The 24,045-nt window shown below is 40.5% G+C and overlaps 1 protein-coding gene across 1 annotated transcript in view; it reads left to right on the forward strand.

Moving 5' to 3' along the window:
* Nucleotides 1–2,961: 2,961 nt before the first annotated feature.
* The window catches only part of TAFA1 (TAFA chemokine like family member 1), a 228,582-nt gene continuing 207,498 nt past the window's right edge, over nt 2,962–24,045 (forward strand). Inside the window, exons 1-2 of the mRNA XM_074835832.1 lie at nt 2,962–3,336; nt 5,449–5,569. Of these exons, the coding sequence (XP_074691933.1) occupies nt 5,452–5,569 (118 nt within the window). The 5' untranslated portion in view covers nt 2,962–3,336; nt 5,449–5,451. The remainder of the gene's footprint in view (nt 3,337–5,448; nt 5,570–24,045) is intronic.

Consider the following 24,045-nt stretch of genomic DNA (forward strand, 5'->3'; position numbering starts at 1 on the left):
CTGATTTTTGGCAACCCTGCCTGCAACCCCATGGAGTCTTTCCATGAGAGCTGTGGATAGGCAGTTTTCCATGCTCTCTGGCTGTGATAGTTCAGGTCCTGATCTCTGTCCTTCCTTCTGTCTGCTGTCGGGTATCAGAGTGGAGGTGAAAGGACCTTCTTTTGACACTTCACCTCCCAGCAGCCAGGCATACACCATGTAACCCAAAGGCTGTTCTGCCCCTCTGCAGGGCCTGGATCCAGTGCTGGCAGGAGCTGTTCTTGCACAGGAGGGTTGACACAACCTTTTGACCCATTTCCCTTCCTTCTACAGACAAACTACTCTTTCAACATTCCCTTTTCATGAGAAAGGATTTTGAAACATATAGACTGTTCACTAGCATCTTATTTTTCACTGTTACTAGCCCCACATTCAACACACAGGCCCATGGGCACATGTAAAACATCATTCCCTTCGTGTCAAAGCCAGAGACTCCTGAAGTGAGGCGCTAAAGTAAAGCCCCAAAGTATCAGGTGAAGATGACACTGTGCCGAACTCAAAGCACAGTAAGAGGAGCTGTTTCATGTCTTGTTGGCCCACTGAAAGTTAAAATTGGCAGCAAAGACATCAAAGCAGGTGTGAGGATGCTTCTGCAAGATTTGCCAAGGACTCCTCTGTTCCTGTCTGATGCTGGGAGCCAGCACAGGGAAGAGACTGCAAGCACAGCCTGTTTAATATTCTCTTCTGTCCCTCTGATCTCCCCCCTACCCTGCAGAAGCAACATGTCCCATGTTTCTGCAGAGCTTGTCCTGAGCAATAGCAGCATCTGTCAGGGGTTACGGTGGCATTAGCCTCATGGAGCTGGGAGTTAGCAGTGCTTGGCAGAGTGACAGTTCTGCTGTACCTTACATAAATCTGTATCTTGCATAAATCTGTCTCTGCCTACTCTGCCAAGGTGTGTGGTCACAATTTGTCTGATTTCTCCTGCTGTCCACAAGGCCTTTCAGTTTCCTAGAAGATTTTATTTGCTTCTCGAGTCCCCTCTCCCTACTTTTTCTTCACACATCTCCACTCATACCCTTCTCCTAGTAGTTTCCCCATGAGTCCTAGAGTGAACATACCTTGTTAAACAGGTGTTATTTTAAAATAAATTCCTATCACCTGCCCTTCTCAGGTGCTGCAGAAAGCTCCCCATATTCCCATGGAAAGAGTCTTGAGCCTCCCTGTGGCTTTGGCAGCAAGCCACAGCAGCCCTCCACCTTCTGCTATTGGCTGCACCTGATTCCATATCCTGATTCCATGCTCATCAGTACTTTATTGTATTTGGTGTGCCTTGGTTGCCTCTCATCAGCTTTCTTGGACACTTCTAGACCCTTCTGAGGCCAGAAAGTAGGAACAACTGCTCCAGTTCATGACCTTTTTCCAGTGTCTAAGGAAATTCTTGGGGAAAACAAAAACCCTTTATTAAACAGAACATAATAGCCCCAAGCATACTTGTCATGTGTTTTCATACAATGCACCTAAAAACAAATGTTGACCTCTTGAAAGCATCTCTGGTCACCACAAGGCTTGACCTGAGCCATCCTCTCCTCCCCAGCACCACTTGGGGACCTGATGGGAGCCATGCTGCAGTGGTAGCTGTGGTATGGGGAGGGTCCACTTTCCAGTGCTCTCCTGTGTCACTTTGTCACCCCCCCCATTTGCTTTAAGGCTATAATAAACACCTGCTCTGAGCACTGTGGCAGAGACCAGTGTAATGTTCCTGTTGGTCTGCAGGGATGATCTTTTGGTATGTATTACCCAGTAAAATACAGCAGCTCTAAAGGGGTGTATGGTCTGTCATGTAAACTCATTACACCTCTTGGTGAGTCTCCACTGAGATACATGTCCTTGGGTGCTGAGAATGATGTATTTGAGAGTAAGGGTACTTATTACTGTTGCTATTGACTATTGTTTAGTGTCTGGAGCTGGTAAGCAGTGAAGGTAGTACACTCTTTTACCACAGGTTATCAAGGGGGAAAAAAAAAAACAAGCGAAGAACAAAAACCCCATGTTGTGTTATTGCATGCACCCTGGGCTCTTAAAATGGAAGTTTCTGTTTTGTCTCCAAGCCTTCTTTTGCAGGCAGATGTGAAAGCCATAATGCTAAGTGAATGGTATGTATTAAGTCTATACAATAGTTCTTTAAAAAATAATTACATATGCTACAAGAGGGAGAGGAAACCACTCCATTCCTGTAAATGGCCACTTAAGATGTAGACAATAAATAAATGCCTGTAATAAATAATCTGGTGTATCTGAGCTTTAGCATTTAGGAGGAATAAATCAGAGCTCTTTCCCCATCGTCTGCTGAGATGCATTGGAAATGGAGTTGGAAGCAAAGCTTACACTCAGAGTTGTGGCAAGGTGTTGGAAAGCCCATGGGTGTGTGTAGGAGTCTCCTGCCCTCCCCTGTCTCTCCTCTGTTTTTTGTTACACTTTCCCTGCACCACCCCTCCCTGTTCACAAGCATGTGCTGCTCTCCTGTGAAATGGAGGAGACTCCCTGAAGTCTCACTTGCCTCTTGCGAGTAAGTGCAAGAGCAACGCCTGGTGAATGAAGCCTCTGCCGGCAGAATTAACGCGGCTCCCAGATTGCTCATTGGGCATTTAGTTCTTCGCCTCTCCAACAGCTTTGTCTTTCCACCAGCGCTCTTCCACCCTCCTCTGCCCATTCATACCTGCTCCTCGCAGACAAAACCAGCTGCTCTTCTGCTCTGTGCAAAGTCTGAGTGCCGGTATTTAAATGCAGCTCCAGTTGCTAAGCCCCGGCGACTAGCGGAGTGCCTGGCTGGGGCTTGCAACCAAAGGCTGTGTCGCTTTAAGGCATGTGATACTTTCCCGAGCAGGGATGTATTGAAATAGGCTACGGTACTTACAGCATCGTATAGCAGTGTACGTACAGCTGCCTTACTCTGCACTGCCTGCGCTGGAGTGAGCCTGCTCTGTCATTAAACATAAACTGCTCCTCGTCCTTAAGTATCCTGGAAGCGGCAAATTATCTCAAGATCACTTCAAAGGTCTCATCAAGCAGAAGGTGATGCTAGGAGATGATTTAAAGGTGAAAATGAGAAGGTTTCCGCCCCTCAAACCTTGGCCACTTTTCTAACGGCAGAGTCTGAGAGCTCAGATGTCTTCTTTACTCTGGAAACAGGATTTGTAACGAAAAAGAGATTTTTTTTTTTCTTTTAATCCTGATAAAGAAGATTATTGGGAAGCTATTAAAAATCCCTTATTGTGATACAGATGGATTTAAAAAAGTGTTAGATCTTTCCAATGAACACTAATAGAGTGCTCTGCTCTTGGTTGGATTACTCAGGTAAGGAGCTTCTTTAGGATTTAAGATTCAGAAATCAGATCTGGAACTCATCAGATAATATCTGGAGGAATACTCATTACTGTGTTTCTTTTCTAATGATAAGATGATCTGTGTGTAAAAGTGTGTATGTGACAGCAGTTTGCTGACAAGTGCATGAAGAAATCTTTGTAAGAGGTGCTGGGTTTTGAGCAAAGGTAGTTTGAAATAGTGTAGTTTGAGAAACAGTTTTTATCAAAAAAAACCCACACCCAAACCTAAAACCCCACAAACAGGTAGGCAGGGAGCTAATAATAAAGTCTGAGTGGGTTAAGTCAGTCTGCTGTCCATGTGGTTAAGAATATGATGCCCAAGGAAAGACACAGGAGCATTTAGCAGGCTGTAGAAGTTTGGCTTCGCTTTGCTGTTTAGCTAGGATTTGTAAAGTTCAGTTTAAATAACCTGAATACCTGAAATATCACTATGTGAGTCACCTTTCCATCTTACCTTTTTTGTATAAAAAGCATGGGAGCACCAAATATGACAAGAAGGCATTAATTCCTGAAGACACAGGAAGCCTACTGGGAGCTTCCTGATCTGAGGGCATTGAATCTATTTTGCAAGGTAAATAGGTCTAAAAAGAGAGGAGAAAAAGTACACTGTATACTGCAAATTAAACAATCAGAAATTAGTTGTGCGAAGCGGTGCATCAAACAGTACAGAGAAAGGAAGAGCCTCATGCTGATCAAAATAATGTTTTGGTATTTTTCATTAAATATACTTGTCAGTTTATGTGGTTCTTTTCAACCAATTAGACTTTAAAAGCTCCCCAAAGACTATTCTTTAAAATCAGGGGCAAAAAAATATATGCATATATTTTATTATTACTGTATTTCACTATTTTAATAGTGTTAATATTCCTAGTGCAGAAATCCCCCTGATATATCACATACAGACTTTTTATTTTTTAATTTTTGTGTAAAGACATGATTTTTTTATGTGAGATTTAATCTTTCAAAGTCTTTCTTGCTCTGTAAAAATGATGTTCAGCTGATTGGATTATTAGCTAGAAAATGGCATCACGTCATTGGCTGAATAAGGAGAGTGCCTGAAGTTTGATTAATTTGGCAATATAAAATGCAGCAGAAGGTGTTGTTAAGGGAACTGGACGATGTGTAGCGTAGCTGAGCCTTGCAAACCTCCCGATCCTTGCAGGCATTGAAAAAGAGCTGTTGAAGTTAAAAAGTCACAGGGAAATTTAGCCAGTTACTACAATAATTAATACAAGTATGAAAAGCCACAGTTGTCTATATTGGATGTCCAAGTATGCCAGCACTGGGAGACAAAAAAATTGCTCTTTCCCTTTGCAATAAGAATATTTTTAAAATTTTGACACAATCTGCTTTGTGAAAAGATCAAGTCTTCTATAGAATACATCTGAAATTCAGTCTGGCTATACTCCAGTCCCTTTACATGCACAGGTTGAACAAAAGGAAGCTGATTTCATCTGGGGATTAGAACATAATTCTGAGAAACCATTACTTTGTTTAGCAGACAGCATCATGATTAAAAATTAATGCTCGCAAAAGTCAGAAACAATAAACTGTTACCTTCTGGGTCAGTATTAGCCTCCCAGTCTTGGGGATTGAGTATTTTTGAAATGCATCTCAGATATCTGAGGATTTTGTATGCCTATCTGTAATGTGTTTAAAGTAGTTTTGATACTATCTGCACATCATGGGTTTTTTTAGCTGGCAGTGTGATTCTTTTTTTATTTTTATTTTTTGTAATTGTAAATTCAGCTATGGACCAATGTGGGAATATTTTCCAGCCTTCTACTTACATTGGGGTTTTTTTTCAGTCCTCAGATCATTACAGTTTCATTTTTACCACTGAATTATTAAAGTTATCCAGGCTTCTGTGTTGACATCCTGTTACCTCAACTGTCCTTTTTGGACATGACCTTTGTTGTATGACAATTGCATCCTGCAGGGGGGAATAATAACCAAGTGACAAAAGATATTTAGCAAAAGGAGTAAAAAAGGAAAAAAATTAAAAATACTATTGTAATGGAAGCTGACTATTCTGTGTGCTGTAAGGCAATGGGTAATAATATCTGTCTAATGTTTTGTTTAGAGAATGGCAGTGGTCTCTGCAATGTCCTGGGTCCTGTATTTGTGGATAAGTGCCTGTGCAATGCTGCTCTGTCAGGGGTCCCTCCATCACACTTTCCAGCAGCATCACCTGCACAGACCAGGTAGGACCAAGATCAGTTGTGGGTTGCCATAAGATTGCAGGCTCTTTGCCTGTGCTCATGTCTGTCTTGATAAATGACTGAATAATCATGAAATCCTTCTTATCACTTAACTTTTATGAGTTGCTTGCCTTTATATTGTGCAGCATCTTTTTTTTTTTTTTAGCCGGTCAAATGTGTGTTGTGTTTTGCCAATCTGATGTTGGACTATTCATCCTTTAACATCATCTTCTAACAAGTTCCCAACACCGGAATCCCCATTTTGGCCAACCATTCAGTTTCTCTGTCCTTATTTCTATCACCCCTTCTCTTCATTTCGTGCAGTTCTGGAGTGGGTGTATAACTTGGAAAGACATCATGACAGCACAGGTTTGGGTAACTCTGCAGTTATCTGACCCAAACTGGACAGGGATTTGTTGCTTAAAATACTGGCACCAAATCTCAGTCACAGTCACTAGTGTTTGCTGGAGGTTGGGTATTTGCCTTAGCATAAATGAGACACAGCTATTCTAAGGTTCTCAAGTTTACCTCTGAAAACTGATGGGCTGGCAAAAATGTAGCCCAGAGGGGAATTTGGGATGGTCTTTCAATGGAGTTAAATGCCTGTAAAGTTGGAATAAATCCCACAGGTTATCAGTGGAGAATGCAGCTCACTTTGACTGTTGCGATCCACAGAGACTGCACATTAGTAGTTTTATTGTGTTTTTATTAATATAAATGGTTCACATAGCTTTTTCAACTGTTAATTGCACTTTGAAGAATATGTGCTGTGTTAAAAATTGAGGAGTTGGCATATTCTAGCATGGTATTATCATCTGGTTATAATCAGATGGGCCAAGAATGTTGCTTAATAAATTTGGATCCAAAGAAAGGTGGGAAAGGTTCTAAGAGCTTTAGAGATGAAACATGGAAAATGTTAACTCGCAATAATGAATCATTTAACAATGTGGCAAGTAATACTTTAATGTTTTTTGATCTAATGGCATACCTTCAAGGATGGCGGTCTTGAACTGCAGGTCTTTAGCAGCCTTAATGACTCAAAGTTTTCCCAACTACTTTTGTTTTCCAAAAGTCATAGGTATTGACATTGTCTTGCTTTCTTGTAATATGCATAGTGTAGAGGAATAGACCTAAATCTTTGGTAGACCAGCCCTCACTACTTACGTTAGAGCATCAGATTAACGGTGTTACTAGATGACACTGAAAGTTTGAGAGTGTTTGAAGTTTGAGTGGTGAGGTTCTTATCTGGGACTCTTAGAGCATGAGCAAAATATTTATTACAATGCAATTGTAAGTAATGCTGCCAGTTATTTGAGTCTGTCACCCAGTGAAGGAGATGATAGGAAAAAACCAGCCTAGCTAAACAGATAGGTAAAAGGAAAATGTAATCTTGTTTTGTAAAATCAGTTGAAACAAGTGACATTATGAGGAAAAATGAGCTGTGCAGATCCAGAGCTCTGCAACATTTGCCTAAACTTGAAAAATCACCTTTTTTATGAAGCAAGAACAGCAAGACACTGAATGCATACCAAGTGTTGAGGAAATGTGAAAAATGACAAAATATTTCACTCAGAGATGTGATACAGATAGAGTGAAGGTTTTACAGCTGCCTCATCACCTACTTAGAAACAGCCAAGCTTCCCCTCCTGCGAGCCTTTCTCAGGCAGCTTCTCCGCACCCTACATGAATAAGATTGATGGTGTTCTGATCCCAGGCAGCCAATTTCGGTCTCTCAAGAAATAATCCACTACGTTGACAGATGAGTGGAATTTGACATGATGTTCACCTCGGATTCAGATTGTGCTGCACCTGGGAAGTACCAGCTAGTGAGCATCCTTTAGGGAAACTGTTAGAGATTTTGGACAATTTCTGCTGTCACAACAGAAAATCAAGACAGTGTTTTTTAAGGCCATGAATTTGCAGTCTGCCAACTGAATGTGAAAGGTTGTACATAAAAGGGATGGAAATATGTTAACTAGCAAACTGAGTGATTTTAATGTATTCAACTGCAGTCCCTGAGCACACCCTATTTTTCATATTTATAATATTAGGAATGCGTCATTTACTTTTAGTTAGTCACTGTGTAAGTAAGATTAAAATGTTCAGCCAAATAAAAGTGAATAAAAAATGGATGCAGATGAGCCAGTGCATAATTTCAGTAATTTAATATTTGGTATATGAAATTTCAACTTATTGAATCATAGCAAATACAGCTGTAATCAATATCATGCTCAGCATACCTTTTCTTTCAGTTTGTGATCTTCCATAGATAATGAGATACTCTAAAACAAGATTTTGAGCTGCTCAACTTCATCGTGGGGCTACTTTGGTACAAGATAATTAAAAAGTCAGGTTCCACCCCATCTTGTGCTTCTCATACTTTATGAATAGAAGTCTCACTGAGCACAGGAAGGTGCAGGTAAAAGAAAATCCTCATGAAGTGTACTTAACATAATAAACTTGAACTGAACTCAGTGGATTAGCACAGTGAGTATACCTGTCTGTATTACTGTGGTTAATCCAATTTTGAAACACTGGAAACCAAGGGCAATATATGAAAAGGTTAGGTTATCAGAGATTTCTGAGCTTGTTCTTTTTTTCTGAAACTTTAAGTGAATGTCTGAATAGGTTGAAATAGATTTCTGCACACTATGTGCAATCAGAAGTTTAAATCTTCCTTTCAGTGTAGTATAATTTTTCAGTTTTATAATTCAGTACTTATTTATTTAGTTAGACAACTTAGCAATAGGTATGCACCTGAAAACAAATGTGATAAACTGCTTCACGTGGCAGTATTTGACTTAGCTTTATTTTTCTGAAATGTTGGCGGGTGGGCACAGATATTAAGGGCATAGTAAATATTGCTTAACATAAGATGGGTGATGCTGTATTACTTGTTCCTGTTCATGAATTCTTTCCTGTTTTATTAACACAATGAAAAGTTTGAATGCTGCTGTTAAGCACCCTTCAGTATTGGTGGCTGTTCCTTCAGATTCTGATACATGAGGTGGGTGGGGTAGATTTTTCAGGCTTCTTTGCTGGGATCCAGAGGAGACCTTTGGAGTAAGCTAGCTGAACACCATTGCACCATAATTCCCCTTGGGTAATACACATGGCTTTCTGCAGGTTTTTTATTACTATATTTCATTTTTATGAAAATTATGTTAGGCAAAATACATTTGAAAGCATTCAGAGGGAATAACTTTATGTGGAAACAAATCTCCATTTTTTTCCAAGCATGCCATTTCTGTGTGATTTAATAAGAAAGAGTAGTAATGAGAAGAATTCCACACTGGCTGTTTTAGGCTCTAAGATACACACAGTTGTAGAGCTGTTGAATTGGCCTGAGGATTAGAGTGGACAGGTTGTGATTTGCAGAGTTAGCTGAGTGCCTGTGATAGTCCATTGATCATCTGATTGACGGGATTGACCCTGCCCAGAGGTAGGAGGCAGATGCTGGCATTTGGTAAGACAACAAGATATTAACAAGTAAAAGATTCAAGTTTAAAAAATAAAAAATAACCACCACCCTTTCAATCATGCAATTTGTAGCAAATTTTCTGGCTCTGTTCCATAAGTGAGGGATGTTTTCCTCCTGGTGAGGACCATCAGCTAATACTGAATCACAGTGGACAACACTGGCCATGTGTTGCTTAAAAATACAGGAAAGTACATTGGATTCACCTGTAAGTTTGTGCCAAATAATTAGGTACACATTAAGGATGCTTACATACAGTCTTGCATACAGTGTAGAGATGTGAGGCAGACAGGCAGAAACATGTACCTACTGTAGCAATGCTGACATTTGCAAATATGTTAATTAAAAATAGGCACATTCAGAGGAAGAAATCATGGACTGAATCAAGGCTGGAATCATATGTCTACTAAACACAAAGTACCTTTTATTGTGACAGCAGTTAATGATGTGCCCATTAAAAATCATCTCAAGAAGTGATTCTCTATACCTCATATTACAAGGAGGAAAATCAGTCTCAAAGCAATTCTACACAAACTAACAAGCAATGTCAACCTAAGGATGCTCTGAGTATGTTTCTCAGTAGACAGCATTTTGCAGGAACTTGAGTCAGTGGCTGTGAGCAAAGAATTTCTTACTTCTGATCTTGGCCTTCCCACTGATTTTTATAGCCTTGGGGGAAACTGCATATTTCACATTTCAAAAGGTCTGCTATGTTCATATGCCCCGTATATGTGGCTATTGAGTTCAAAACATACTGGGAAGAATGTTGGTCTGAATCTAATTACTCAGGAAAGAGTAAATAAAATGTGTCTTTACTTTGTAGAACAATTGAGATTTGGAAGATGAATTCAACAGAGATCTTGCTCTGGGTACTGATAGAAGCAAGTGTAGGACTAGGTAGTTAATATATAAATATATCTAGTTTCTATGACTAGCAAGAATTGTATTCCATTAACCATATGTTATGAATGCAAACTGTTGTCTTCAGTGTACAATGTCCAACTTGCCACGCAATGACTTAGCCAGTATGCAGCAGATCACGTCATGAGCATGAAAACTGACAACTGGTGCTTCTTGTGTTAATTAAAATGAATGAGTTTATAATCTCTAAGGCCTAATGCAGATTTCATCTACCTCAGTAAATGCACAGGAAGCACCATATGTATCCTGGTTTGTTCACAATCAGAAAAACCTGCTCACAATGAGCTGTTCCTGTCACTCACTGGAAATCATCTCTCTCGTGATACCTTTCTGCTATATACCTCTGGCCTTCACAGTCTGTTCTTGAAAATGTGAAACTACCAACTGCTAAGTAAAGAAATCCAGGTTGGAGGTACCTACTGTGTTCCCAGTCACATACAAAATATACTTGGATGTATGTAGACAAACATATTCATGTGTATTTTGTGTAGGCAGAGAACTGATGTAATGAAATCAACACTTAAGGATGAGGTAGGATTACTAGCAGCATGATAGTGATGAATTGCCTACCGTGCTTGTGGAATGCACTTATTTACAGCAGCAGACCTTATCAGAAGTATTGCACCCTGTGATTTTTATTTTTTCTGAAAAATCAAACCTTTAAAAGAGAAACCACATGGCTGTAGGGTGTGTTTGCAGCCAGAGAGTTAGCTATGTTTTTTTTCTGGGGTCTGTAAGCTGTTGCTTTAATGGGCTCCTGTCTCTCTGGTAAAGGGGAAAGAGTAAGCGGGCATTGCCAAGGAGCAACCAGTACTCAGTGGAGGGTCGAAGGCAAGAGGACACCTCTCTTCTTCACTGGAGAAGGGTGTGTAGCTGGGAGGCTCACAGCTTGGTTGCAGGTGGAGGAAAGCTGTCACCAGTCATGCTGCTGAATGTGACGCCTTGTTACTTCTGATCCAGGGAGACTAAGCAACCTGAGGGGGAGCAGGTGTTGCAGCTCGATGGACTGTGAAGAACAGCATGGACAAGGTGTGTGGTGGGGCACTGAGCAGAGCGCTGTGCCCTGCCTGGCTCTATGGGAACTACTGGAAGCATGGCTGTGTTCCCTGCAACAGCCCCTGCCACACACCTTGTGCAAAAGAACAAGGGCAAGGTGCTAACAGTGGTATTCTGTGAGAAAGGACTTGCCTCTTGCATGTGTGCTTTGTACTGGCACTGTCTGTGCTCTGGTTTGGCCCCCCTGCTCTGCCCTTCCTCCTGGCCATGCTCCTTCCCCATCCTGTGCCGTGTCAGCTCTCCCTCAGGCCTCTCTGCAGGCAGCCACACAGGCAGGTGCGATGCACATCCCTCTTTGCATGGCAGAAGCTGCTCTGGGGAAACAGGGACCACAAAGAGCCTCTTGCTGCCGTGGCCCCGGCAGGCATCTCCTCCTCCCACACCCCCATGCTCAGCTTCCATCTCCAAGTGCAGCCTTGGGGCCTTGGTGAGTCAGGAAGGGACCTTTCAGTGCACTGCACTATTTGTAGCTTGCTGTCATGGTATTAAAGACTGTGAGAATTCATACTGTAGTGGTTAAGTCCCAAGGAAAATTTGACACCTACAAATATAAACCCCAAAGGCAAACTCGGCTGTTCTGCACTGAAGTATTTCTGCTGATAACATCAGAAACCTGCCTTTAATGATTAGCCTACTTTAGTCCAAGGCTCATTTATATTTTAAAAGGCAATATCCAAGTGCATTTCCTCATAAGATAGATGTGTTTTCTCCCATTAAGTTTCATATTGTTTTATCCTATCCCGCCTATAATCTTTGTATTTCCTTTTGAATGTTTTCTCTTCCACTCTGCTGTGAAATCAACCTTTGCTGTGAGCAAGATTTATTTTCCTGATGGGATTCAGCATTTTTTTCTATTTTCAGATGCTCTGTACAGAACAGTTCTCTCCAGCTAAACTTATTTTTTTGCATGGGAGCGGTGCTGGAGACTTCTTTTCATTGTGCTCAAGGCAGGGACCATGAGGACTGCAGCACAGTTGGACTCTAAATTTATGAGACTCAGTCAATGATGCACAATGGGGAATTGGGTGTGTAAAATAAGCTGAATGAAGTTACAAAGCCCCATGTATGTATCTGTGACTCATATTTCTATGCTCTATTTAGAAGATTGCTATCTGACATCTCTCTCTTGCCGTCTGTATTCCTTTCAGAACAAGTTTTCCCCTTTTCCTCCACAGTGGGTGAAGAAACCAGTCCTGCCCTTCTTGAAAGGTCACTTGAGTGACAGCAGGTGTATGATCACTGTTGCTATTGTATGATAATCAATAATTGTGTCATAGTATTCCATTGTAATCCTTATCTTACCTTGAGAGAACAGCTTTGCTTGGGAACTGAATTGATGGTGGGAATGGAGGCCCTTACTAGTTTTTGGATGATGTGAAAGTGATTCCTTGAGAATCACCCAGTGAAGTGCAATATGTGGCCAATCTCTTATCTGAGATGGCTGAATTTCCTACTACCACGGTGCTCTCACTGTGGTGCCTCGTCTTTGAGCTACAAGTGATCTGGGAATAGTCTGCTCTAACTCAGCAGCTCCCACCGACAGTCACATGTGCTGCGTGCTTTTAAAAATTGTGCATAAATATTTCTTCTATGAGCTGTGAAGCTTTATTTGTATATCATGCACCTTACTTCTCACTAAATGAATAGGCAATTAAAAAGCAGCTTAAATGCTGATCCTTGTCTCTTGATTATTAGGAGAGCTGCTGGTTCAGATCAAAATATGCATTTAATGAATCCTCATGAATGATCCAAAACTCCTATTAGATTAATTTTGCTTTCTGTAGATACCAAATCTGAATTGAGGGCCTTCACTGCAAATCTACTAAGCACAACAAGCAAAAATCACTTTTGTAGTTAACTTGTGTGCAAGTGAAAGTTATGTTGACGGAGAATGTGATTGGAAAAGTCCTATGAACGTACATGACAAATTATTAGAAAGTGGGGAACTTGGAACTGTGATTTCCTATGTTGTAAATAATGCCAGCAGCCAATAGGCTCTATCCGGATGTTAAAAAAAACTCAGGATCATAACTGCACACACTCTGATAAAACTTTATTATCTTTTTTTAGTGTCCTCATTAATGCTCTTCAATGATGCCATTAAATATTTTTGGCAAGCAAAGCCTCAGTGTAATTTTACTGTATTGTTAAGGATTTATTAATTATAATCTTTTCTTGCAGAGTCTATTTATATTTGATCATGACATTAATTGTTTGCCAAAACAAACTAGAGTTAATTGTGTTTAATTAAGTGGTTGGGAGCAAGCAAAGATAGTTTATTTGGGAAATCTGTTTCATTGATTTATATGTTTATTTTTTAAAAGAACATAAATAAATGAAGGGAACCTATTATTTAGCACCTTTTTCCCTACATGCATGCCCATCAATAGCACATTTGTGACTTTGAACACATTCAAGTGTGGGAAAGTATCTCTATTATATATATATTTGCCTATACAAGCCTGTGAAGAGGCAAATGTTCACATTCTGAATGATTCTAAATTTAAATAAAACCTAAAAACAAGTAGAAGTGTGATCAAGTAACATTGAAACTAACAGTAAGATAGTGTTCAGAACAATGCATTTCAAAAAGTGCATTTTGGAGAAAAAATTTAGCTTCATTTAGATTTGGCTAATGGTGCTTTCGATAAGGAAAGTATGGTGAAATACACTAAAATATGACTAGATGAATATTTTCTATAATTATATTAATAAATATATAGTTATAGACATTACTAATCATAGAAATACAATATATTTTCTATCATGCATTTCAAAATCAGCTAATTTTACAGTTCAGAAGCTTTTGAACACCGACCCATTTCATGTTTTAATGCTAAAATAAGAACTGAGTGGAGAATTCTGAGGACTTAATGTTTTTTTGAGAAATGAGTTTCCTAAGTTGAAACCGTAATTTTAAAAAAACTTTATTTTTGTGCATTCCTTGTTTCTGCCTTGATATTCCTCATGGGGGAAAAAAAAAAAATCTGCATAAGTTTTCTGTTATCCCAGCAACTACCCAAACCAAGTCATCATCCTGATAAATAAATCAATACTGTCTGGAACCATATATTCAGATATGCCAGTGGCTGCCTCTTTCCTGAAAGAAATAAAGACCTCACAGATGTCAAATCTAATACCTGTACAAACATGAGGAGGGCCTTGTGTGTCCTTCTAGCTGGTACCTGCTCTGTTTTGGTTTGGAGCAGCACTGAAATTAAGAGGCCTAGTGTTTCCAGAAGTTGTCTTTTCCCCAAAAATCTCTGCTATTTTAATAAAAGGTGTTTCTTTATCTAAAAATCTTGTTTAAATCATAAGCTATCAGGGCTACACTAACACTGTTTGCTGTGAATATCATTAACTCATGAAGTTCTTCTTCTTGGTTGTTTGCATGGGATGCTTTCAAATTTGGGTTGTCAGCCAGCCAGAAGTCACTATTGTACATTAAAACAAAAACTTAAGGGATTAATTGAAGACAACAGAGGTTTTTGAGTTTGTGATTGGTTTCAGTGTTCCAGGGCAGGATCTGACAGAGAATGATTGTGTCTAAGCCAGCTCCCACATCTGTAGTATAATTCTGTCTGTAGTGATAATTGTATTTTTGTAAGGCTTTAAAATGCAGCTTTTTTTTTCCCCCAGGTAATTAGAAACTGTCATTCTATGGCTGAAACCTGAGTGCTTTCTCCATCAAGTCAGTCACTTGAGTGGTACTTATCTTAACTTTGTTTTGAGTTTCTCCAACAAATAGATGACTCCTTTAGTTCTAATTTAGTTTCTCTTGGTATTTCTGTTATCTCTTTGTAGTTGGCAGGCAAGGAAATCAGATGTGCATCAAATGAAACCATTTGTCACGGATTAGTGCATGCAAATGCCTTGATAACAGCAATAGACAAAAGCTGGCAAGTGTCTGAATGCTAACTTTGGAAGAGAAAATTAACAAGGACAAAAGACCAGTGATAGCAGTCCCTAAATGTGATTATTCAATCCCTAAGAGCAAGGTGATGCTCTTCTGTTCCCTCTCTTGCCATTTTTTTCTTTTACTGAAATCTTAAGACATTAGGGTGATGCACAGTGAACCCTGCTAAGTGGAGAAGTGTCTGTGGGAGCTCCTGGCTTTCCCTGGGCTACACAATGTCAGCACTTTCCCTCTGTCTATTAAAACCCATCTGTATCCACAGCAGAGGAGAGGGATGGGACTCGGATGGGCAAAAGTAGAGAAGACCATTAGTGACGCTCCAGCTCCTATGTCCCACTTTGTCCCAGCACACAGGAGTCAGAAGGGCTGTCGGGCAGGATACTTAAGTGAATCATGTCAAGGTGGAATGTATCTTCTTCAGTGTCTTGGTTAGAAATGCTTTGCACTTCCCTTCCCCCGCCCCCCTCTCCGAGGACACAATTGGGTAATTGTTTAATGCTGATCTCCTGCTGTTGATAACAGGCTGAATTGAATGAGTTGGCAGCGGTTATTAGATATTTATCTCATGCTTGTGATTGTTATTCCAGTTTCTTTATAAGCCTGGTTGGACTCTGAGTCCTAAAAGGTAAGCGTGGGCTCTGCTGAGTTCCCCACTCAAAAGATGGTGTGAGGAAGAGCTGAGACAGTTGTGGGAAGGGAATTTTTAGATGCCCTGACGGGAAGCAGGCTGTGGACAACGAACATCCTCTGCACATTTGCACATCATATTTCCATCCCTCCCAAACCACCCTTAGGAGAGCGCCAGACACAGAAGCTGTAGTTTAGTGAAAGGACCACAATGTAGCCAGATTACCTGCTGTCTTCTCTAGGTTTTCCCTCCATTTCAATCTTTTTTTCCTCACTGCCTATTCTATTTCTAAATCTGTATCCTTTCCTTTAAATCAGTTGCCTTTATTTTCTTTTAAATCTCTCTTTATGTAAGCTATTATGGCTCTCACTTTTAAAAGAGGGTCTCTGAACCTCCTTCTCTTAGAGTCAATGCACCTTGATGTGCTGTTTGAGCAACAAAATGCTATTTGATTTTGTCCCAATTAGTGCAGCACTGACATTTTTATGAAATAAATGGTTTCAAACATGGCTATTTGGAAAGAATCAAAATGGAGCTATTTGATCAAAAGATTTGAAATGCTACACTACATTTTCTGCTTTCTGATATTGACACCATACTTTAAGTGTTTTCTAACAAACTGGGGAGAATATAAATTGTAAACTTTTTCAATATAGGAAAAATTATTGCTGTTGATCAGAATTTTCCAATGGGAAAAATTTCACAGGTACTTTGTGCCTGTGTCTGCAGCAGACTGCATGCAAGGCAATATACTATCATAATGGATTTTTGTTCCCCCCCCCCGCCCTTGTGCTTTGATTTTTGTGTATTTGTACTGGAACCAGACCTTCATCCCTATACCCCCAAAGTTTTTTCCTGTTTTGATGCTGTAGTGTAGTCAAGACACCTTGTTGAGGTGATGATGTTACCACAGGCATAAGCATGTTGGTCAGACCGGGTGGTGCAGGCTCTAGAAAGCAAACTCTTGACTGAGCAGGACTAGTTCTGAAAATGAACAAATACTGGTGATAAAAATAGTTGCAAATTAAAGGGAAAGGGATTTCTGCTTTGAGTGTGAATCATTTGATGGTTTTCTCTAGTAAACAGTTCCTTGACTTTTTAGATTGTATTTGAATTGGCTTTGAGCTGCCTGTTGCTGCACAGTGTTTTGTGACGATGTACCTTCTATGAGCAGTGTTCTTTTGTACCAGTCATACTCACTGAGGTTCAGGGTATGCAAGTCCCCCTTAAACCCTGTTCTTATGTAAATTTAATTATTTGCTTATGTTCTTTTTTTGTGTGTGTTTTCTAGTCTATCAAAGGAAAATGTGTAATCTGTTGTGTCTAGAGATGGAAACAAACTGCAAAGCAGTATCACATTTATACTGAAATCTGTCTGATGAGGATTGTATGTCATTAGTATGCTGCTCCCTACATCTGAGGAGCTGGACTCTTTAACAGGTGAGAAGAGATTATCGCTTAGTCCTGACAGAATCTGTGAACCAAAGTCTGTGAGGGGAAGTTCATACAGACTTTAAAACATAAACCTGCTTTTAAATGTAACTGTAGCAAAATAACTTCTTCTGTATAATACATGTGACATGTATGAATTAGTACCTAAAGTTTCAGAAGGTACTGTAAGCTGTGTCCTGTCTGCTTTTAAAGAGTGTGTTAATGTCCAGATTTCAAGTAGGAACCAAGCAAACATATGAACAAAATTCAAATATGCCTTTGTCTTGAGGGATTATTCCAAATTCTGATAGCACGTACAGATCTCAGAACATCAGTATTCCCTATAACGAGAGCATAGATTTACAGGACTCCCAACCAACACCTGCCTTTCTCTTTGGTTCTGTTCTTTCTCTTTATGCCCAGCCAAGGGACAGTCGATTCCCCCTGTGCAGTCTGCACACAGCATCCAGCAGTGGAATAGATCGTCGGAGGAAACTAAGAGATCTCCATCATGAGCACATTTAGGGCAGCTGAGATGCAAATAAGTGAGGCTTTGTTATTCTGTTCCTCGTGTAGCCTCTTTAAGTGAGGCTGGTGGCTGCCAAACACTGTCCTCCCAGCTGGTACCCAGAACAGGCATCCTGTCCCTGGTGCTCCCTCTTTGGCATGGCTTGGCATGCAAGTACAAGTGTTGCTGTGAGCCAGGTGATGGATCATGGAGGCTCTTAGCTCCCTCTTTTCATGAAATCAAGTGCTTTACTGTAAGCCAACTTCACGCTGGCTTAAACTTTCATGGTGGTTAAGCTGTAATCTATCAGACTGCCCCAGCTGTGAGGTGTAAAGAGCCTTCACGTTCCCTTACTGTTACTCAATTGACAAACAAGTTGTACCATTGTAGTGAATTTTTGCCCTGTGTCCATGCTCTCAGCTGAACCAAAGGCTCAGCACACCCAGACAGGCAGTGCGGCATTTGCTTCAAATGTGGAACTTCCCACGTTTTACTTAATTGCTTCATTTAAGAGATGAGAAGGTTGGGCTTGTCTTTGGACAAAAAGGCTTCTGCTTTAAGTGTGTTTCTCACTTGAAGATTGTGCATCCCACCAGAGTTTTGTGTGATGCTTCCAATCTTTCACAGGTGGTGTAACATTGATTTTGCATAACTCGGAGTGTATTTTTTGTAATATGTCTGACTTGCAGATCTTGTTAACTGCACACTGTTATCTCAATATGCTTGCAGGCCAGCTACAGCAACATAAAAACTTATGACAAGATAAGTCATGTCAATTTTTTTAATAGGGAAAAAACTTCAGACTATTTCATTTGCTACAACTGGAAAAAAATTAATCTCTTGATTGCTTCTGAAGACACAGATTCCTCTGGGGAGAGACTACATCAGTTCCAAAAGAGAACTGTGCTTTGGGGGCTCCTAGATGGAAAATCACCTGTGAATGATGTCTTGTTTAGTCCAGTCAAAGGTGGAGGAGGGACTTGGTAGGGCTAGGATGCTGTTAGGGTCCTGCATGTCCTTCCCCACTAATGGCCCTGTTTTGGCTGCTGCTGAGTTTCGAGCCAACTGCAGAAATTTTGCTTCACACTTGCTGGAACCTAGAAAACTTCCAAGCTGGGAAAAGGTCTTCTTCATTATTTACCTCTGTTCTGGCAACACAGAAGCTCAGAAGTTATATAGCTATTTACCAGTATTGTGTTTCCTGGCAGGACTTCATGCTGTCATAGAGTCACAGCTGGAATTCTGTGTCCCAGCTCATATTTGGGACACCTGGTTGGACAAGGGAGTCCTGGCAAGGGGTCCCCTTCCATAGCATCCTTTTCCTCTTATGCAGTGAAGAAGTGACTGAGCTTCAGCTGATGTCCACTGCTTGCTTTGCAGAGGGTATCTAGAGGCGCTTCTTAGGCCTTGAGAATCAACCTAGGACTTGATTCCATCTGTATTGCTGAATTAATGTAAAAATTGTTCATTTTAGCCTCTTGTGGTGATAAGAATTTTATGTGCTGGAGGAATTGTAGCAAATTTTCTATTGTGACGTTTGTTTATTTTTGTAGGCTGAAGGAATACAGGGTAACACTCTACATTTTGCAAAGCAGTCTTTCTTTTCTTGTGTGACTAAAGCAGTGTAAATAATTGAATTTTTTTTATTTGACAGCCAAAGCAAGATATCAAGTGTTGGTTTGGTGCACTATTTACATTTTGAAATTAGTTTAGAACAATTTGATTGTTTTCCTTACTAACTGGGAAAGAAAAAAGAAAACAAAACCTGAAACAATTTGTCATATTTCTAAACACTGAAAGAAAAGCAAAGAAAAGGCCAGATTAAATTAGTAAAAAAAAGTCTAGAGAAGATGCTGCTTCTTTCCTTAGATTTAAATCAGAGTATCTCTAATCATATGTTCTGCTATAGGGCTTGACCCTTCAACTTTCTCCAAAAAGTAAAGCTGTGGTGTTAAGATATTACTGGTAGGGAGAGTAACTTCCAATAACTCTTGAATTTTCCATTTTGAGTAAATAATTAGGTAACCAGGAGAGCAGGGATGGGACATCAGGATTCTTCTCTCTCACTTGCTATGAAGGGGCAAAATAAGCCAGTCCATTGCTTACAGTTTCCATGGCTAATGTAGTGTTTTATGTAAGGTTGAATGGGCTCTGAGGCAGTCCCTACCTCTGCCAGAAAGTGAAGAGATGGAGGAGGCAGTGGTAAACTCCCTGCCGCTAAAACTGAGTGCACAGCTCTGCTCTGAGCTGGTGGGGGCTCTTGAAGGCAGATGCTAGTCACTGACAATTAAATGCACGTGAAAAGGAGGTTTTAACAAAGGATGGGTATTTTAAAAATACCTTGTTGTGAAGTTTAACCTCTGGGAAGGGCATACTTTGGATGGTTTTGCTTTTCTTTCTTTCAGAAGAAAGCTGAACCACTGCCTGCTAACTCTGTGTGGTGCAGTAGGTGTAGATTTTTCTGCCAGTCTTCTGCTGTAGTTGAACATAAGGCTTGAACTGTGGCTTCTCTATCTCTACTGGCATTTTGGAGGCCAAGGCTGCACTCCAGCCACAGCAGAGCTCTGCCTGTGGCCACTGTTCATCCATTCAGAAAGAAGCAGGAGCCCACAGGGAGAGAAGGCAAAGCTTTGACAAACAGATGTTTGTCTGCAGTGGTATTGAGGTGTTTTGCTGACTTCTCAGTCATCTCAAGATCTTTGCTAATTTCATGAGCCAATTTCACTTGTCAAGGTGACAGTTATCCATGTCAGAGACCAATACTCCTTCTGCTTTAGTATACATCTGTAGCAGTTATTTTGCTGTCCTTGAAGAAACACAGGCTGGAATATCACTTTATTTTGAGAGATGCTTCTAGGGTTTTTTTTAACTGAGGCTTAGTATTAGAAATGTGTTTCTTTATCTGAGTGATAGTATCTGCTTTTGTCATTTTTATGTAAACTTGGCTCTGCTTTGCAAAGCACCACTGTTCTCCTATTCTGGAGAAAATGTGATCATCTATCAGCAGTGAAGCTCTGTCTGTGCGTTCTAATATTAATCACTGAATCCAGCAAGTTATTTAAACTGTGTCTACTCGTGTCTCTTTCTTGACAAGTTCTTGGGAAAGTGGGAGGGATTGTGGTGGGATTTGTAAGTGGCTGTATTGGAATTTAAGTAAGAGTACTTATGGTAAATGAGTTGAGGATTATGTGCCAGAGGAGACCTTTAGTGAAATATATGGACTTATCAAAAGAAAAATACCTCTGGCAGGAACATACCAGTTTTAGCAGGATCCAAATTTTGGTAAAACAGAATGAAAGAGAGATTGAGATCTTATCAACAATATGATCAGTGGTGTGGTGGTTTGGGCATTTCCCTGGAAGCTGATTCGGATGGAGGATTTGAATCTCAGTCTTTCACTGGGCTATTGAGTTTTTCTGAATTTTCCCTTTCCTGGGGAGAAAATCTGCTTCAGCCAGTGAGCTGCTCATTCAGCACACAGAGAGCTGATGGCATGGCCTGGCAGCACAGCATAAAGACCAAGGATTGTTTTTCAGTAGCACAAAGTACAAACCTTTTTCCAAAGCCTTGTGACTTTTCTAAAAGTACCAGCCTGGTTCTGTGTGATGTTTTTTCATGTTGTTACCCAGCTCAGTGGACGATCTGTAGCTGTCAAATCTTGCAGAGCCCCAACTTTCTGCCAGCAGAAATAGAATGGGGTGTAAAACACTTAGGATTGGTTTTGATGGCCCTTCGTGTGAAATAGAAAATGTAGATTCATTTCATAGCTGACAGAGCTGATTATTTATGTTTCTTAGAAAACAACTAAGAATGTCTAAGAATCTTTTTTTACCATTATGGATTACTTTCCTTGTATTTTCACATCATTCTTTTTGAATCATGACAAACTGAGATTAAACAACAAACAGCCCCTGAGATCTGTCATTTTTTTCAATGATTTACATAGGATGCTACCCATAAATTACGGAGGCAGCTGCCAAATACTGTGAATGAACAAGTACTTCGTGATGTAGTTCTGAGAAAGATCCTGTGAATTGTATCTGCAGAAGATAATGGTGCCATCCCATAAAAAAGCTGCTTAACATTTTCAGGACACTAAGCCATGAGGCAAAGGTGCTGATTTTTTTAATTTATTTTTACATAAACCCATGAAGTTTTTGTGCTGGATTATATCACTGTCTGCCCGACTCTTTTCTCATTGCTTTTACCATGTCATCTAAATGTCAAAAGAACAAAAATCACCCTCTTGTAACGGGAAAAGGATGAAGATTTTCCATCTTGCTCTGGTGCTCTGAATACTTTGACATCTGTAATATAACTATTTCTCAGTAAATAATTCACCCTGTTTTGGACACCCTCTTTTGTCTGGAGCATCTCCCTCTTCTGCAATGGGAAGTTTTGGAAAGATACAGTAAGAAAAGGAGGCTTAATTTTGTTCTGCTGCAAAGTCTCCTTATTTATGGCTGCTATTATTTAATATATTTCTTTTCATTACTCCTTGAGGAGGATGGAGGAAGGTGGCAATGTATCATCTCCCAAAATGAGAATGTGTGGATATGCATGTGGCCAGGCATGTCTGACTTCTTTGTTCTCAGTGGTGCAGGCATATTCCCATACAAGCCTCTGCATGTTACTTCATCTTGTAGTGCAGAGACCAATTTTTAGTGTGCAGAGCTGGATTCTGCACTCACTTTCTTCACAGAACATTGTCCTTTGCTCTTCCTTTATTTCTTGTCTTCTCAAAATAGTCCATAGTGGGGATGTTCAAAGCAGCAAAGTCTTAGTCACTCATGTGGATATCTAAGTGCTAAATGTTTCCTATCAGCTGACCAGGTCTTGAAGTCAGTTATTCAAATAGTCGCAAGGATTTGGGGTTTGACTGTATTTCTGCTGGGTCCTGATGAAGACTGAAATATTTTGAGTTTTGCTATGTCTGAGAGCATCTTTCCTCGTTGTGCAGGTGGCAGTCTGGAGCGAGATGCTTCCCCCCAGAACCACGGCTTGCCACGGGCCAAAGTAGCAGTGGGAGTAGCATTGTAAGGGGCAGCAGAAAATCCCTTTGTTGCATTGCCCAGGGGAAATGAATGTAGCTGCCTTCTTCAGACCTTTTTTTTTTTCCCCACAGAGAGAATTTCTTCAGCTCCCCTGATAGCAGTAAAGACATCTGCTTGCAGCTGCAGAAGCAAGATGTGTCAATAGCTGCCCTGGCCAGGGCAGCAGCAGCAATGTTGCGGCAATGCAGGAAGCTCAGCGCACACTAATTTTCCGTGTTTCTTGTCCGTGCACTCCCCAGGCCAGTCACTTCGCCTGTGCTCGGGGCACAGCACTGTCAGGCTTGAAGTGGTGCTGGTGGAGGGGACGTTGTACATGTCTCCTGCCACTGCATGGCAAAGCCCCAGCTGACCTGAGGGAAGAAGATGTGCCATTGCAGGCACAGGGCTTCTGTCATTCTTTTCAGCTTATATGCACTTGTGACTTGCTTTTTTTTCTTTCTGTCAGTGAAAACCTTCAGAAATATCACTCCATGGATGTGAAATACTTATCAAATTCCCTGTTTTTTCATTATTTTTGTTATCTCCCTACCCCCACCCAGAAAAAAAGATACCCTCTTCTAATTTTTTTTTTAATATTTTGTTACCTTCTGTGCTCTGGTGGTTATAGTTAGGCAGACCTCAGTGCTTACAAGGATTGTGTTTTCTAAATGAAGTACTTAAAATCATAAAGCATAAACGTATGAAACCTGTGAAGAATATCAATTATCCTGTCTTTCTTCTCAAGAAACATTTTTCTTATCTTTTGAATTAATTCCTGTAACAAATTCTAAAGCATATATACTGTCTCAAGTACAGAAAATGCCAAAGTGTCATTAAGTTTGCCGTCAATATTTAATGTCTGGGTAAGTGCAATTCATGCTGTAAACAAAGCCATGGTAAACTGGTGAAAGGGAGTGCTTGTATGTATACACATCCATACCTTTACTGTAAATCAACTCATTTCTGGCTTTACATTCCCCACATGCCTATGGATTTCTTTCATGGGGGTTTCTGTATGTGTGGTAAGATTCAGAAGCTTCAAATTCATAAAATCAATCCACTTGGTGATCTTCTGGTAAATAACACCTGGGAGTTTATAGTTTGCTCATCTTCGTGATAGATCATAATTTGGATTTTCAGCCATTTGCCAGCCTGGCAGGCAGAGAGGTAAATACCTTCCCCTCCAGGAGCCTCCGGCCTGGCAGCACCCGTGTGTTGTGCCCAGAGCCCAGCAGTGAGGGGATGCTGGTGAGCTCCCTGGGGAGGGACCGGTGCCTCACCCAGTGGTGGCTGCCTGGCTGCCCTGTGCTGCAGCTGCCTTCTGAGATGGCGTATGAAGATCTGGTAATTAGCAGTGAGCAGGGATTTGAGGTAGTAACAGGTTTTCTTTACAATAAGCTTGCCAAACATTTTGGCTTCATCACACTTCTAACAGTGATAGTTATATTAATTAGCACTTTTATCACATAATAGTCTTTAGCCTTAAAATGTCAAATTGTGAGTGTATT

Source organism: Strix aluco, chromosome 11 (assembly GCF_031877795.1).
Source record: "Strix aluco isolate bStrAlu1 chromosome 11, bStrAlu1.hap1, whole genome shotgun sequence".
In the NCBI taxonomy this organism is placed as follows: domain Eukaryota; kingdom Metazoa; phylum Chordata; class Aves; order Strigiformes; family Strigidae; genus Strix; species Strix aluco.